At 54.5% G+C, this 17,125-nt stretch overlaps 1 protein-coding gene across 4 annotated transcripts in view; it reads left to right on the top strand.

Annotated features, from left to right (window-relative positions):
- Positions 1-17,125, top strand: part of Mgat5b (alpha-1,6-mannosylglycoprotein 6-beta-N-acetylglucosaminyltransferase B) — a 59,955-nt gene that overhangs the window by 32,523 nt on the left and 10,307 nt on the right. For 3 of the 4 annotated variants that reach the window (XM_087208420.1, XM_021241125.2, XM_087208421.1), the window contains 3 exons: positions 11,049-11,180; positions 12,358-12,491; positions 16,088-16,218. In XM_087208420.1, the coding sequence (XP_087064546.1) occupies positions 11,049-11,180; positions 12,358-12,491; positions 16,088-16,218 (397 nt within the window). Of the gene's footprint in view, positions 1-11,048; positions 11,181-12,357; positions 12,492-16,087; positions 16,225-17,125 lie in introns of all 4 variants that reach the window. The other variant, XM_087208419.1, reaches the window with a different exon arrangement.

Genomic DNA, 17,125 nt, shown 5'->3' with positions numbered 1-17,125 from the left:
TCTTACTTTGAAGTCCTGCCAATGCCTCCTGGTCTCATGGACACACAGACACACACCCTCATGTATGTCCCTGCACACCCACCCAGATGCATGCACATGTGCAGACACACTCACCCATACAACCTCAGCACACACCCATGAATACACACGTTCTCTGCACACATATGTGTGCACAAATGCACACCCCACCTCCCCACACCTCAAAGTGTCTTCCCCTCAAAGCTTCACTTCCTGCCAGGCTCTTGCAGAGCTAAATTCCCAGAAGCAGGGGCTCCTGGGATATGTGGCCCCATCGCTGCTTGCAGTTCTGCAAGAGGGCAGGCCCAGGGCTGTGCTTGGATGCACTGGCCCTCAGTCCCCAGTGGGATATCTGTGAAGGCACAATCCTGCTCAGACAGGGCAGAATGGTGTAAACAGCTTGGCTCCCTCGGGGAATATCCTTAGGAAGGTGCTTTCTAAATCTGTTACCAGATACAATTGAACAACAACTAAGAGAGTAAGAATAAAGAACAAAACTGTTTCTCCCAGGAGAATTCCCCAGCAGGCCTAAGATTAACAGCATCAGCAGGGTTGGGAGGGCACTTAGGGTGGGGGCTGTCATGGAGCCTGAGGCAGAACCCCGCAGAGCCTCACTTGGATGTATAAATGTTTCGGTCCCCTTCTCTGCGTCTCTGATTTCATCGATCTGGGGTCATGGCAGGTCAGTATTTTAAAGCTCCCCAGGGTGACTGTAATGAGCATAAAGGACTGAGAAGTGGAAAGGCTTGAGGCTTCAGCTTTTCTAGTTTTCTTTCTTTTTTTTTTTTTTGTACCGGGGACCAAACTCAGGTCTTTATGCTTGCAGGGCAGGCGGCGGAACCACTGAACTAAATCCCTGGCCCTTCTTCAGCTTTTCTAGGCACTTTCCCATCTCTCTGCTCAATACACAGTCTGGGTAGCTATGGGGTTGGGACAGTGTAGACTGTGGACTGATCCGCCTGACTTATACAAAAGCACTGTCCACTGTGTGTCCCCAGTGCAGGGCCTGAGGAGTGGGAGTTCAGGCCCTGGAAGACTGGTAGAAAGATGTGTGATTCCTCCCAAGTGCTTCCCTCCTGGAGGCACCCAGGAAACCTGGGTCACAGGAATTGGCCAAGCTTTAGGGGTAAGGGCAAGTACAGGATGCAGGCCCAAGAGGCACCTTTGCAGATGGCCCAGGTAAGGGAGCCTCTTGCATCCTGGTCAGGGCGTTAGAAGGGGACCTGGTGGCCCAGACTAAACTTTGTGCATGCTCTTTCTTGGCCGTACAGTATTTTTCTTTCTTGTTCCTTTGTAAAGTGGGGATACTGGCCAAATAGTTAGAGGGGATGGTGACAGAGATGAGGCTCTGCTAGGGCGACACTGACCCTACATAAATGCAGGCCTTTCCTGGAAGGGGAGATTCAAATACAGCAGGAAATGGGCGACTTTCCCAGGACGGCTATAAGGAAGGACCACAGACCTGGGAGCTTAAACAACAGCTTTTCTCTCCCTGTTCTGGAGGACGGAAGTGCTGAGTGTCAGCAGGGCTGGTTCCTACTGGCCCTCTCCTGGCTCCTGGTAGTTTGCTGGGTTCTTTCCAGTCCCTTGTGTGCATGCATCACCTCAGTCAGCCGGGCCTTCATTTTTGCAGAGTCTTCTCCCCACGATGGCACATAGATGTCCAGACCTCCCCTGCTGTAGGGACACCAGTCACACAGGCCTAGGCCCAGCCCCATGACCTCATCTTCACTTGATTATCCCTGTGCAGACTCTCTCCACATAAAGCCACATGCTGAGGAACTGGGGTAGGACTTCCACAGACGGATTCAGCCGGGAGACACAGAGTACCCCATAACAAGCTGGGAAGCATTCCAGCCTAGACGGGTGCTGGGTAGAGAGACTGTGGGCCACACACACAGCCTGCAGGAGCAGGGCCTCACCTCTCAGCCCAGGAGCCAAACAGCCCGCCTGAAAATCGGTCAGCTGGAGGTGAAGGTAATCTGAATTCTGAGAGTCCCGGCTCTGCTTCTGTCACAGAAGCATCTCCCTTGGCTGCAAAATGACCCGTGTGGGGAGGCGGCAGGACAAAGGCGCAGCTTGTACATTTGTTGTAGCTCATTCACAGATGCGCCTGGCAGCTGTCGTGGCCACTGACTAAGCACCAAGGCTGGACTGACGAGCTGCCTTTTCTCTGTTCCTTGTGCTTTGGCGTTTTAATTAACCGGCTCACTGGAGGGATGTTGGGGCCAAGTGCAGAATCCACTTCCGGCTTTGCTGCTGGAAGATGTTCCAGGGTGAGGGGGGTGACATGTAGCAACAAGGTCCTGTGATAAGACTTCGGCAAGGCCGTGTCCGACGTCCCCTCCCTTGCTTCTGCCACGCACGTGGGGAAGGAGACCAGAAGCCAGAGCCCTGTCACTCTGCTGCGTCCCAAGTTGTCATAAATCCCGGGATCCGTGGTGGGCCTTTGAAAGTGAAGCTTTTCCCTTCCTGCCTGCCGAGAATCAGCTGCGCTCATCAATTTTATTTGCATAATTTCAAGCATCATTAATAGTACATGGCATGAGGAAAAATGACTGCGCTCTTCCTCCATCCATGAGTGAAATTGGGTTTAGTAGAAAATTAGTTGACTTAACTGGCAAATGATGAAAGCTGGAGAGGAGAATGTTTAAATAAGGAAGAGGAGGAGGAGGGAAAAGCTTGGCTGTCAAGTGCTCAGCCAGGCTGGGAATTGCTCTCCAACCTGGAGATGTTTGTTCGAGGGAAATTGCAGGGAGGGTCCCCATGCAGTGATGAGGCAGGGACCATGTCTGGCCCTGTGCTGCCACGTTGTGCTGCAGCAAGAAACCCTCACCAGATGCTGGGACTATGCTCAGCCTTCCTGGCCTCCAGGTCCATAAGCGTTTTGTTTTTTGTTTTTTGTTTTGGCAGTTCTGGGAATCAAACCCAGGGCCTCATGATGCTAGTTAAGTGTTTTGCCACTGAGCTACATCCCCAGCCCAGATCTATGAGCAAAACAAATCTCTATTGTTCGTAAATTTCCTCATCTGTGGTATTCAGTTCTAGCAAGAGAAAATGGACTGAGACAGGAGCACAGGGAGAAGAGAAAAGCACTGGGGGGGGGGGGGGCTGTGGAAAAGATCTCGAATTAGGTTCATGCGTGTTGCATTAGAGGTGACGCGAAGCTCAGGGGAGGTGTGGAGTTGGCACCGAACCTTGGCAGTCAGGGAGACTGAATAAAGTGGCCTGGCAACAGGGAAAAGGCTGGTGGGTGGAGCCTGCATATTTCAAGGCCCCTTGGAGGGAGAGGTGCCAGCAAAAGAGACTGGGGAAGAGAGGCTGGAAGAAAACCAGCAGGTGTGATGACACGGGTGCAGAGGAGGAGGCCTGGGTGGCCAGGGAGACCAGGCATTCATTAAAAAGTCAACCAAGAAGGAGACTGAAAAGTGTCTGAGGGATTTGGCCCCATGGAAGACATTTCTGACCCTCGAAAGACACAGTTTGGTTGAGTTGTTGGGATAGAGCTGGGCTCTGGGGGGAACAGGTGTTTCTCCAAGGGGTTTGAGAGGAGAGGGGCAGCAGGCTGCTGGGTTAGGGGGTTGTAGGGAGGGACCCTGGGCTCTGGGGCTGCTGGACTGAAGCACCACAGGCTGGGGGCTTAAACAACAAAGACCACCTCAGAGTGGGGCAGCCAGACTCTGAGACCCAGGTATGGCCGGGGTTGGTTCCTTCTGGGGCGGAGAGGGAGGCTCTGATCTGGGCCTCTTCCAGCTTCTGGTGGACTCAGGCCTCCCCTGCTCACTGATGACCTTCACAGGCCGGCATTTTCACATCCTCTTCCCTCTGGTCGGAGTCATCACCAGCCATGCTGGGATAGGACCACTCTGATGACTTCACCTTAATTTGATTACATCCGCAAAACCCTGTTTCCAGATAAGGTCTCATTCACAGGGACTGAGGAGACTCCAGTGCTTTGGGGGGAGACATCCTGGAACAAAGAGATGCCCCCTGGGGGCCAGCCTAGGCATCCAGGAGCTTTGGCCAACTTCCCAGGAAATAAAACGCCCCAGGCCAGCCCTGCCCCTGCTCTGAGGCTGGAGGAGTAGAGCTGTCCCCTCCCTGCCAGCTTCCTCTCCAGCTGCCATTTGACATGACCTCTCTCTCTCCCTGTCCTTGGTGGAGCAAAAGCATGAGCTCCCCTCCCTTCCCAAGAAGCCACAGGTCCTGGCGCTCCCTTCAAGAGCACGGAGAAGCCCACCCTTCTCCTCAGGTCTTGTCTATGCCCCATGTTCTCCCTGCCCGACCCTGCTTGTACAGACCCTTCGTGACAGCCAGAGATTTCAGTGATTTGGATGGCAGGGCACTGAGGAGCTGTCCAGGTGCATTGCCAGCCTGGCCTGGAGGACAGAGGCTGCGAGTGTGCTCAGCATTATCCAGCATCTGTTATATAAACCACCCTGGCTGCAGGAGGATGAACGGGGACAGCCCCAGGGCCATGCTTCCTTCTTCCCCCAGCAGCAGCTCCCAAGCCCAGCCAGAGGGATGAGTCTGCGGTTTCATCTGCTCTCCTGGGAGCCTGGCCCTATTCTTAGCCCTGAGCTTGCTTATGAAGAAAGAACGCTAGGGAAGAAAGCCTCAGCTTTGGGCTACTATTCCTTGTGGAGAGATGCCGCTTCCTCAGTTTCTCTTTTGAACCCCTCCAGCCCGTGATTTTTTATTTTTTTGTTACCAGGGATCAAACTCAGGACCTTGCACTTTCAAGGCAGACCCGTCGCCACTGAGCTAAAATCCCCGGCCCTAGGGGACCAAAGGGTGGCCAGACATGCTCCAATATCCGCCGTTACAGGTTACAGATATCTATCATTTCCTCTGAGTCACCAACACTTGGGGGTGGGGGGGATAGGCAGCCCTCCTTCACTGTGGCCCCAGAGCTTCTGAGGGCACAGGGCATGAGCTGAGAGTTTCAAGGACATCTGCCTTTGCAGGAGTCAGGAACTGAGGGTGGCCCATCACTGTGGCACCATAAGGCTTCTGTTGGGCACAGGAGGGTCGTCCTGTCCTTGGCAAGAGAACTCATCGCAGAGCATGTAATTCCTTCCTCATTAGGGATTCTAACCTCCAGTTCCCCCAAGCAGCTTCTTAGATGCCCAACTGCACCCTGGGTTCCTAAAGAAGGAGTCCAGCCAGTGCTCTAGGGAGGAGACGGTGGCTGTGGCCAGGAGAGGCAGCAGTGCCCATAATGCTCAGGACAAGGGCCAGAAGGACAGCAGGCTGCTAGGGACATGGACATGTCTCACGCTGTCCAGCCAGGTATTCTCAGTAACCAGATGTCTCCAGGGAAGCTGACAATCCCTGTGTGCCCTTTAGCACCCTCGCCACAGATCTTTGAGCACCTTGTAGGAATTCTTTTTTAATTAGGTCCGTCCCACACAGCGAAGAGAGAGAGAGAGAATAGTTTGCCCTAGAATGAGCACTACCTGGAGAGATTATTTCTAGCCACAGACCAAAGGCACAGAGAAAAATAAAACCAGAGAATTTTTAGCTTAGGAGACTGTGGAGATTCAGCTATGCATCACAGGCATGGAGGCGGATGCCAGAAGGACTCCGTGTCTTCTGCAAGGCCTCCCGGCAGCTTCGTGCTAGAGCTCAGGCCTGGCGATATTTTCCCCTGCACCAGAATTCATCATGCTGATTCCTGGCTGAGGACTTTTTTTTCTACCTGTCGTAGGTTTTTTCTTCCTCCTTCAGCTCATTTACCCATCCTATTCTTTGATCCTTCCCAGGTTCTTTGCTGAGCCCTGTATTGTCTGTGGCCCACTGCCGAGAGGGCAGGTGGGGGCCTCAGTGGAGGGAGTGGTGGGCCGGGAGCCAGGAATGCAGTTGGGATGGCTTTTGTCTTTTAATTAAGTTAAATACACCTCACATAAAATATCCCGTCTTAATAATTTTTCCGGGGCATGGTTCAGTAGCCTTGAGTACTTTCACAGTGCTCTACAGCCATTGCCACCATTCATTTCCACAACTCTCCTCGAAAAACAGAGACTCTTTAGTGGTTACATACGAGCTCCTCATTCCTACTCCTCCTCTCCAAGAGCTTGGCTCCTGCTCTGCTGGAGGGGCTGATTTGGGTTGGGTTCAAGGCTGCGCTGTAACCACGGAACCTGTACCCTGCCCCATTTCCTGGGCTGGTCCTCTCCTCGCCCCACCTCAGGGTGTTTAGACTCCTGCTCCAGCAGCCTGGGGATCTTTAGAAACACACCTTTTCTCTACTTCCACCTGCCCAGTCCTGCTGGTGGGCCAATGGAGGGAGGGTCTGTGGATATGTTAAAGTATCTTCCTGCTGAGAGCCCACCTTCTTTCTCACTCACAGTCCTTGGGGGGCTCTGAGACCCTCCCTTTAACCCAGCCCTGGCTAAATGTCCACTGGAAACGGGAACTGGGCCTTGGAGGTGGGAGGGCGGTCTGCAGGAACCCCTTCCAGCAGGACTCCTGGTGCACCTCCCCAGGCACCGTGGCTGGAGGTTTTTGAATGCAGTGTTTTTCAATTCCTGCCAATGCTCCAGCCAACCACTTAGTGAAAATTGCCCATAAAAGTGAACTAGAATTACAGATGATAAACCTACGGTCCACTCTTTGGTCACTAACCCCTCTGCTCTCCATGGGCAAGGAAGCCCAGGTTCTTGGAGATGAGAGCAAGGAAGCCACCTCAGTGAGGTCACCTTAAATGGAAACCATATCTTCTGGGCTGGAAGACCCTGGGCTTCTCATTAAGATCTCCAGGAAGGGGGCGTGGCGTCTCTGGGCCAGTCTCTCCCTCCTGCCCCATCCTCTGGGACCCCGTGCATGGATGGCCCTCATGTCCAGCAGGCCTATTACCTGCAGCAGCACCCACACTCCACACAGGTGGACCCCCAGCCTCACGGCTCCTCATTCCCCACTGCCTCTGTCCACACATTTGGAGCAGTTCTTCCCAGGGCCCACCATACCAACCATTTGTTGATTCTTTCACTGATGCAACAGATATTTATCGGGCTGGGTCCTGTCTCCAGTCCCAGTCTTTCTAAGATGACCAGGCTGTGCCCTCAGGAGCCCCCAGTGGGAAGAAAGTGACTTGGTCACTCACTAGGTGTGTTCAGGTGAGGACAAGGCAGAGAGAAAAGAGCGAGGGAGGGGAAGAGGGAGAGACACTTGGGGATCTGGGGAGGCTACAGGCAACCTTCTAGGTGGAGGAAACAGTTTCTGTGCAGGAGGGCGCCATGCCATGGAAACTGAAGGGTCAGCAGGCAGGGTGGTGACCAGGACTTTGAAATTTCTGCAACACCTGGTATCATATGTGACGGGAAGAGGAAGTGTCCATCTCCTTATTTTGGGTGGGTGCTGGCGACTGCTGCTCTGGTCCTAGCTTCCTCCCTCCACCCACTAATACCCCCGCCCTTCTGATTTGGTCCAACTTTGCCTTCACATGGAGTGAGTGCATGTGTGCCCCAGCACCCTGGGCTCTGCATCTGGGATCCAGGCCCCCCTAGGGGTGAAGGTAGCACAATGGAACTAGGAGATGCATGCAGGGTTCTCAGCCCCACCCAGCCTGCTCCCCTGCTCATTCCATGTGTGCAGGGTCCTAACTACCTAGATATCACTGTAGTCCACCAAGCATCGTTGTGCTGTCTGACATTCCATGGGCCTGGGAGGCAGGAGAGCCCCTTGTGTGCCAGTGTGGGCCCTGGAGCCCAACTGTCTGGCTTTCCATCCCAACTCATCTTTCCTGGCTGTGTGATCCTGGTAAATTACTAAACCTCTCTAAAAGGGAACAGGATGTGAGTGGGTCTGATCTCATACATGAAATGAATTAATGAATTACATTGAAAGATCTGGAATGGTCCCTGTGTCCAAAATGTAGCCAAAAAGATGATGGCACCTGGATGGCCTTGGGGACATCCTCGGGGACATCTCCTAGGAGAGAGCAGCTGCTTGCTGTTACTCATCTATCCTCAGGGGGCCTGGTGTCTAGAATGGAGGTCAGGAGTATGGTGGGAGGGGGCGTCAACAAAAGGAAGCCCTGGGGACTGAGGGATGCACGTTGCCTGGAAACCAACCGGAACTGTGTGGGAAAGGCATCATTTCTCAGGGATGAGAGCAACTCCCAGACCCACCGACTATGGTTCATGGTTTTTACCAGACCACCTGGGAGGAGTGGCCACCTGCTTCCTCTTCCTCTGTTCTGCAAGGAATCATCTTTGTGTTCTTTTGTCTGTGGCTCTCAGCTGGTTGGGGAGTGAGGATGAGGGACTGGGACGTGTCCTCCCCCTGACACCTCTGGAGCTTCAGGACAAAAGTGAGGCCTCTTGGGGCCAGGGATTTAGCTCAGTGGTGCTGCCGCCTGCCTTGCAAGTGCAAGGTCCTGAGTTCGATCCCCGGTACCAAAAAAAAAAGTGAGGCCTCTTTCTGGGCCATCAGTTTAACCAGGGGAGTTTGGGATGAGAAAAGCAGTGCTTCACACAGATAACAAGGGGATGTCCTGCAGGGTAGAAGGTAGAATGTGTTCCACAGTTGGAAATGCCACCCAATATTTCGTGAAGTCTCCAGATTGTGGGAGCTGCTTCCTGGGAAAGCTCCAGACCCCGGGGGTCTGTGCTCATTCTCCTTTGCTTTCTGGGCCTTTCAACAGAAAAGCTTAAGAGGCATCACTGGCTGAGAAGTGCTGGTTCTGAGAGTCCCGTGGGGAGGTGCGTCAGGCTGGGAAAGGCAGCACAGGAGGGTGGCTGGCTGAGGCAGGGGCTGTGGCCATTGGTCAGAGCATGGACTCGAAACGAAGCAGAGCTGCTTCTCACCGGGTGGGGAGGTCGGTGTGGAGCAGCTCAGAGGGGCGGGTGCCCCAGGCTGGTGGGGGCAGGCGCAGAGGGTCCGTCTTCTTTCCTCTTCTCTGCTGGGCATAAAAAGAGCCCACAGGCCGGGATCCCATGTGAGCAGCTTCCCCCATGCCTTTCCATCTGACCCCGTTGGGTGGTGACCATAGACATCACCGAAAAGGCGCCGCTTTGGACAGTGTGTTCAGGGGACAGTGTGCACCGTCCCGCTCCCAGCTCCTGTGCTGAGCATGCGCAGACACGGCTGGACCGCCCAGCCGGTACTTTTCCACCTGGCTTGGATGATGTCGGGGAGCCCGAGACATAACTCAGGCAACTGATCAGTCATGGTCATTTGCCATGATTGAATCGGTGTCCTCATGGCCTGGGTTTGCCCATCGCGAGGATCTGGGGGAGGGGGCTCACCAGGAGACCCTCAGAGTCTCTTCCAACCAGAATCCGAAGGTGGTGGCCATGGTCAAAGGCAGCGGTGGACTCATCAGACCCACTCGGAGATGCTCTAGCCGTCCAGAGAGTCCGGGACGGGGCTCCGGGGTCCCTCCCTGTGGCGCTCTGCCTGTCCCTGCAATGGACCAGGACAGCCCAGCAATGCCTCCTCACTGCTGTCTGCACAGTCTGTTCCCTTCTCTGTCTCTGTCCTGGGCCACATGCTCTTCATTTGACGCTGTGCTCCTGGGGGAGGGGGTGTCCCATGTCTCACTGGGGCACAGGGCCTGCCACCCCACATACCCGCAAGTAATAGCTGTTAAACAGAGGAATGGGAAGACCCCATGGGGAGGGCAGGCCTTGGGCACAGGCTCAGGACTCCTTGTGAGACCCTGGGCTTCCGCCTCTGGCCGGGGGGGGGGGCCACTCTTGCTGGGCTCGGAGGCTCAGTACAGACTTGCTGAATGCGTGGCTTTGACTGTGACCAAATGCCTCATCACCCCCGAAGGGGAAAACTGGGGCTGTGGCATTTACTTATCAGGGGCCTCTGCAGAAGGGGCTGGTTTTATGGGTGGGGGGTGATGTTGGAGCAAAGTCGTTCAGACTGGCAAGTGTAGTTGGCAGGACAGGGTGCCTGGAGCCCTTTTCCTGGAGGCGACTGAGCCTGTGGTGATTCTACAGGAAGCCGTGAGGCTGGGCCTTGCCCTTCTGCCTCTGATGAGGAGGTGACCCAGGGCTCCTGCCAGGCAGCAGAGGGCACCACCCCAGTCTGGATGAGCAGCAGCCCCTGGGTCACCTGAGGCAGCCCTGTCCAGGATGAAAGCAGGCATGTAAGTGACCTGGCAGGCAGGAACAGGCAGGCCTCCGGTCCCAGAGGGCTTGGAGGCCACACAGTATGGCTGGAGGCCTTGGGAGCCCTGCCAGCAGGGCAAGACAACTTTCTGAGACAGGAATTTTGGGACCATTGGGTCCAAACTAACACTGAAGGTACACCAGTGTATTAGTCACTTTCCCATTGCTAGGACAAAATACCACCCAGGTACCTGTAACTCAAAAGAGGAGAAGTTCATGGTTTCATGGCTCATGGTTTCAGAGGGTTCAATCCATGGCTGGCTGGCTCCAAGGCAATATGGCATGGTGAGGGGCCTGGCAGAGGAGAGCTGCTCAACACATTGCAGCCAGGAAGCAGAAGGAGGAAGGAGGAGCTGGGGACCTTTTGGGTCATGCTTCTAGTTATCCATCTCCTCCAACCAGGCCTCACTTTCAAACAGATTCAACTATGAACTCATCAATGGATGAATCAACTGATGAATATAGTACCCCCTTGATCCAATCACTTTCGAAAAGCCCCACTTCTGAACACATGGGACTTTGGGGGGTGCACTATAGATCAAAACCATAACAGCTGAGGACCAGCCAGTATAAGTTAAAGGCTCCCAAGGGCTCCCTTCTGGGCAGATCCAGCCCTGCAGGAGGAGCACATCGAGGCAATTACAAAAGGAGCCCCTTTTGCCTATAGTCCAGGCCAAGAGCACAGCGTGGCAGGCTAGCCTGGAATGAATCCCAGTCCCCTTTCCCTCTGGTTGGATTTCTTTGTTCAGTGAAAAACCTGTACCATTATACATAGCTATCCTGTTCACTCCCTTTCCAACTACCCTTTTCACCCTGGGTGATAAGAACTGGGGTGAGCTCCAGACCCCACCCCAGCTCAGGGAAGGTGGATTTCTTGGGGCTCAGACTGAAAGGCTCTTCTCTCAGTAACTTAGGGGTGCCGCCAGGCCGGGGGAACTGCCCACTCACCATGCCTCTGCCTTTCGACCTCATCTACACTGACTACCATGGCCTGCAGCAGATGAAGCAGCACATGGGACTCTCCTTCAAGAAGTACCGGTGAGTGGGTATGGGAGGGCCGAGGTGTGGAACAGGATCCTGGACCCGCAGGCCAGTGCGGAACCCCCTTCCCACACCCTGCCCCATGTCCAGGGCCCCAGGATGGAGAAGGGCATTGTCTCTGTTCTGCTGCCTCTGTCTCCTTACTATGTTCCATCTTCACCCAGGAGAGTCACCCCCTTTGTCCCTCTGCTTTGTCCCTCAAGGCTGGGGCTGGGGGTCAAGGGTAACCTGCAAGGAGGGGTCAGAGCAGTGGCAAGAGGAACTGGTGAGCCCGAGGGTGGAGGAGTGGGTCTGGGGCCAGGCAGGTGCCACCTCTCTCTGTCTCTGCAGCCGGGATGCAGGGTTTAATTCAGCGCAGGGAGCCCTGCTATTTATTACATTTGCTCCAGTCCCGTTGACTGGCGCATATGATTTTATTAGGGAAAGAAAAAGTGACAGGCAGTGTTATTACTTTTATTATTAATGCGAGTTCTCTATGCACCCGGCGCTCTCCTCCCCGGCCCCTTCTCCGAGGGAATATTGCCAACCTCAGCATTCTGCTGCGGATTCTGGATCACCAGGAAGGAGCCAGGGCTAGAAGCTTCTGGTGGGGGTGTCGTCTGCATTTTAGTGCTCCTCTTCAGGGGGACACTTCCAGGGTGGGAAGAGCAGTGGAGAGGTCCTGGGGCTGTGGTGTCAGAGCAGATCTGGCCTTGGGGTTGGCTGATCCCTTGGGCTTTGAATTTGAAGCCTCTCTGACAGGCAGAGCTCTGCCCACCCCGGAAGCAAACTTCCTGGAGTCTCAGGGCATTGCAGTCTCAAACACGGCCACTCATGCCTGGGACCCACGGGTGGTTGCTCCCCACCCAGAAAAATGCAAATCCCAAATCCTACAGGTGACCTGGGGGCAGTGGGGACCCGCATCCCCGGCCCATCCCCAGTAACAGCTTCTGAGCTCCCACTGTGGACCAGGGTCAGGAGCTGCCAACAGCCCTGAGATAGGTGGGGAAGCTGATGCAGAGAGGTTAAGGAATTGTCTGAGGTCACACAGCTCCCCAAGCCCTAGCCACGCATGCACGCTAGGCACTACCCTGACCCAGCCACCTGCCGGGTACAGCGCCCCCAGCTGGGCGCCTCCAGTCCAGGGACACACAGAGGTGTGACCCTGGTTCTGGGTCCCTGGGGGTGGGGGTAGGTGCCGAATCCGGGTCATTGACACCTTCGGGACGGAACCTGCATATAACCACGAGGAGTACGCCACGTTGCACGGCTACCGGACCAACTGGGGGTACTGGAACCTCAACCCCAAGCAGTTCATGACCATGTTCCGTGAGTGCCAGGGCGTGGGGGCGTGGCGTGGCGGGGCGGGGGCGGGGCCTCTGGCCGGGCGCTCGCCAGGAGGGAGCCTGGGGCCTCAGAGAGGGCTGGAAACTTCTCCTGCGGGGCAGGGGAGCAGGAAACCTGCTACAAGCTGAGGGAGCAGATGTGTTCGGGTGGATGTGCAAAGAAACTGAAAGGTTCTGGGAATGCAGGAGGCTGAAAGTTAGAAGCTGGAGGAGAGCAAGCTCTTGCCTTTTCTGTTTTCCTTCCCAATACTAGAGATTCAACCCAGGGCCTTTCCACTGACCTACAGCCCCTTTTCTAGTTTTAATTTTGAAACAAGGTCTCATTGAGTTGCCCAGGCTGGGCTCCAATTTGTGATCCTCCTGCCCCAGCCTCCCAGAGTGCTGGGGTTCTAGACGTAGGCCAAGACTGCTGGCTTCACTATTTCCGATGGGATCCTAAGTAGGAATTCACACGGACTGACCCTGTTAGGTGCTGTGGGCTGAAAATAATTGAACCTTTCCTGGCAACTCCGGGAGTTCTCCGGCTCTGGTGCAGGGCCTGCCCTTGGGGCCCGGTTGTGTGGAGCCGAGTCCCCTCTGTCCCGCCCGGTCTGCCATGTAGCCTGGCTCTTGCTGGGAGTGTGTCAGCTGTCACTTTTAATTGTTGTCAGTTCTGCCGCTTCCAGTGGCATCTTGCACGTCTAATTTGCTGCTCTTTGAAGGCTGTGGGCTAGAAAGCCAGATAAGCACACTTGTTAGGACTGTATCTAAATTAAGAGCAAAACGGATTCCAGGCAAAGTCCTGAGGGGCTCACCGGTGAGTACAGTGAATGATCTTTATTCACCCTGTCAAATTTGCCGTCTCTTTTGAGTGCTCATCTTTGCGCATGCGCATCTTGTTCTCCAGGCTCTAGGCTGCCTAGGGAAAGGGTGTGATTTCTGAAGAAATGAGTAATGGCTCATTGGCTCCCAGAGGGTGGGATGGTGGAAGGTTGCATGGAGTCCAGAGGAGGAAACAGGTCTGGAGAGGCAGAGGGACTTGCTTGAGGTCACACAGCTCTGTGGGCACCAGACTCTCCTCGGTGCCCTGCTGTGGAAAGAGTGTTTGCACTTGGTCTTAGCCAGAAGGCTGAGAAGCGCTGGAAAGAGTGGTTTGCGTAGGGCAGGTCCCGGGGAACAGACTTCTGGGAGGAAAGGAAGTGTGGGCGAGGGGGTGGAGATGCCCCAGGAGATGCTAAGGGGAAGAGCTGCAGAGCTGGAGTCTGCTAAGAAAGGAAGCAGCCAGAACTGGTGAGAGGATCCTGGGGGATCAGGGATCAAGGAGTGAGGTGTTTAGGGAACGTCCTGGAGTTTACATTTGGGATCCATTGTGGGTTCTTGAGCTAGAGCATGCCGTGGAGAAAATATTTTACTGAGGTGTATTAAACCAGCAGGTTATAGATGGCCCAAGGGGATGGTAGAGAATGGGGAAGTAGAAGATAGGTTAAGAGGACTCTGCAGTAACCTACACTGAGAAAATGCGGGGTTGTTCCAGGGTAGAGCCCACTGGATGGGGGGTTCCAGATTTGGCAGACTTCTACTCATCCTGCAAAGCCCCAAGTCCAGTGTCTCTTCTTTTTACTCTTGGTTTCACTGGTCCCCCTCATCACCTATTCCAGGCAAAATCTATTGACTCCTAACTTTTATCCTTATAATTTTAAAACTGAACTCTACAGAGCATATATTGAAGTGTGGTAGTTATTTGCTTATACATTTATTTCCCCTGACAGATTATGAACCACTTTAAGGAGGAGGTATTAATTAATTGATCTTATTCTTTCTAGAGTTCTTATGTAGGTCCTTAGAGAATGTGAATTGATTGAAGAAATTGAAGAAAGAGGGGACAAAAAGGAGGAGAGAGGTTCACCAGTTCAAAAGACTCCCAGTCAGGCCAGACATGGCCGCACACACCTGTAATCCCAGCACTCAGGAGGCTGAGGCAGGAGGATTGCCATGAGTTCAAGGCCAGCCTGAACTACTTACCAAGACCCTGTATCAAAAAAAAAAAAAACAAAAAAAAAACCCCACAACAACAAAACTCCAGCCTGAGAGGATCTTCTACCTCAGTTCTCTCCCATCTGGCTGGTTGTCTGTCCCAGCACACCGACTGGGGTGCCTGCTTCTTGGGCCTTACCCTGGCCCTGCTTTGCTGAATGTCCCTGCTATTTTCATCCTTCATGGTCCTTCCCTGTCCCACTCCCACCACTTGTGCTGTGTTCTGAACCTGTCCTTTCTGGTGGCTCTAGAGGAGAGGTGGTTTTGTTCTGCAGTCAGCAAAGGTCAGATTTTCAGACCCAGGAATCTGGGGCTCTCCAGTCACTGACCGGAAGCCCACTCCTCTGTAAAATGCCCTGATGTTAGTCAGGCCTCTTCATGCGCCCATGGGGTGGGGAGCCGGAGAGACACCATACAAAGCCTCCGTATTTGGTGAACATGGATGCCTCGATTTGAGAAAAGTTGAGATGTGGGAATGTGCATCTGAAATGGAGAAATCAAGAGTGTGCTTTTGACCTCCCCACTGGCCTGAGCTCTTCCACCTAGGGACAGCAGATTACATTTAATTCATCCACAACATGGCATTCAAGGTCCTAGCCCACGGGAGGGAGGGATCTGTGCCTTGTAATGCATGGCCCTCACTCCTTGGCCTGGGGGTGGGGTTCTGGGGACCCCAGGGAAGTCTGATTTGGAAGTCCCAGTGAGCTCTCTGCTTTAACAGAGACACAGTGTGCGGGGCATAAGGGAGGGCTGAGAGACCACAGAGAGGCTTCTGGGAAGAGACCACAGGGCAGTGGGACCCTGACACTGAAAGGATTCTGTCATCCGAGAGCAGGGAGGAGGGCCGTGCAGGCAAGTGCAAGAGTTCAGAGGTAGGAAAATGGAGCATCCACGTGGCACTCATGCTGTCATCCATGGGACTTATATTCCGACGATAATAAATGCACAAATGAATATGTAATATAACATCTGGTCAGAAAGTGTTGTGCTAAAAATAAAGCAGGGTAGGGGGACAGGGAGCAAACAGACAGATTGGCCCTCCCCAGCAGGGCCACTCGAGCACAGAGTATCTGGAGAGGGGGGATGAGCAGAGCCAGAGACTCTTGGGGGGCTGTGGACTGTGGGGTTTGTGCAGAGGAGGGAGCTAAAAGGACCCAGAATGGAAGGATGGCTCTAGAAGAAAGACTGAAAGGACACCGCAGATGCAGGAGGCAGCTGTCCCAGTGGCCAGGCCAGAGGTGGGCGTTGCCTGGCTGGTGGCAGGGATGCAGGGGAGGAAGTCCCATCTGGAATGATCGTGTGGAGCAGAGTCCTGGCTGGGTCACTGGTGGCCCTGGACCTCAGTTTCCTCATCTGAAAATGGTCTTAGGTCTCTGCTCCATGCTTTGTGACAGTGTCTGGAAGGAGGTGCCCAGGCTAGGGCAGAGATGTGCCCGCCAGACCCCTACTTCCCGCCCCTTCCTCACCTTGCCCAATGAGGACCCTTGAGCAGGGCCAGCCCAGGGAGACTTGGGCGAGTCCTTGGCTGTTTGCTAACCCCCTTCCCTCCGCGTGGTCGCGCTGCAGCTCACACCCCGGATAACTCCTTCATGGGCTTCGTGTCTGAGGAGCTCAACGAGACGGAGAAGCAGCTCATCAAAGGCGGCAAGGCCAGCAACATGGCCGTAGTGTACGGCAAGGAGACGAGTATCTGGAAGGTGAGCGTGCGCACAACCACCCAACCACCATCGAGCTGGCCGCGCCCACTGCTGAGCAGCTACGCCCATGCCGGTATTGGTGACGCCCCTGCAGTCCAGGTCACGACCACATTTATTGACCACTCCTATGTCAGCAATGCCACGCCCAATGCAATGAGGGCCACGCCCATACTGGCTCTGGCCACGCCCACCATCGTGCAGGACTTCCCCCTGGCTGCGCTAGCTGTGCTTGAAGGACCAGGCACTGGTTCCCTGCACTGAGTACCTGGCAACTCCTCGTAGACCTCAGCTCCCATCCACCACCGCCAGCGCTAGATGGAAAACGTCTCCCTCTAAATGGCTCAGGACTAAAAGTCCCTGACAGCTTGTCCCCTGGTCTGCCCCCAGGTGGTTTGCAATAAACTCAGAGGATTCCTTTATCCAGGGCTATGGCTAAATCCTCTGCCCCCCACCCCCAGCAAGGAATCGATAAACGATGTAAGCCCCTCCTGAGCGGAGGTAGGCTGGGTTGTGAGGACTCTAGGATGAGAAGCAGTGAGAGGCTTAGAGATGAGAAGCCCGCGTTCAGGGCTGGCGCCCCAGGGAGGAGCTGCATGTGCATGGGGGGATGCCTGCTGCCCGGACACTAACCTGCTCTCTCTCCTCTGTCCCCTGTGCTCCCATGGTGATGAGGCAGCTCCAGGTATGGAAACTCTCTGCCATGTGCCCAAGTCCTGCTTGGCCTGACCACAGGCAGCGGCTAGGGCTGGGAGGGCAGAGCTGGACGGGTTAGTGACACAGGCAGGCAACAGGAAGTGAAGGCTAACAGTGAAGATGCCCGAGATGGAGATGTGCTAGCTGCACCTGTACACACTCACCCTCCTTTACCTGACTTACTATACTCTCTAATGTTATTTTTTTTCTTTTT

This window comes from Heterocephalus glaber, unplaced genomic scaffold (assembly GCF_053883595.1).
Source record: "Heterocephalus glaber isolate CG9 unplaced genomic scaffold, H.glaber_assembly_v1.0 deba00000937, whole genome shotgun sequence".
In the NCBI taxonomy this organism is placed as follows: Eukaryota; Metazoa; Chordata; class Mammalia; order Rodentia; family Bathyergidae; genus Heterocephalus; species Heterocephalus glaber.
The sequence above is the reverse complement of the archived record's forward strand: the minus strand, read 5'-3'. Positions and strand labels throughout refer to the sequence as shown.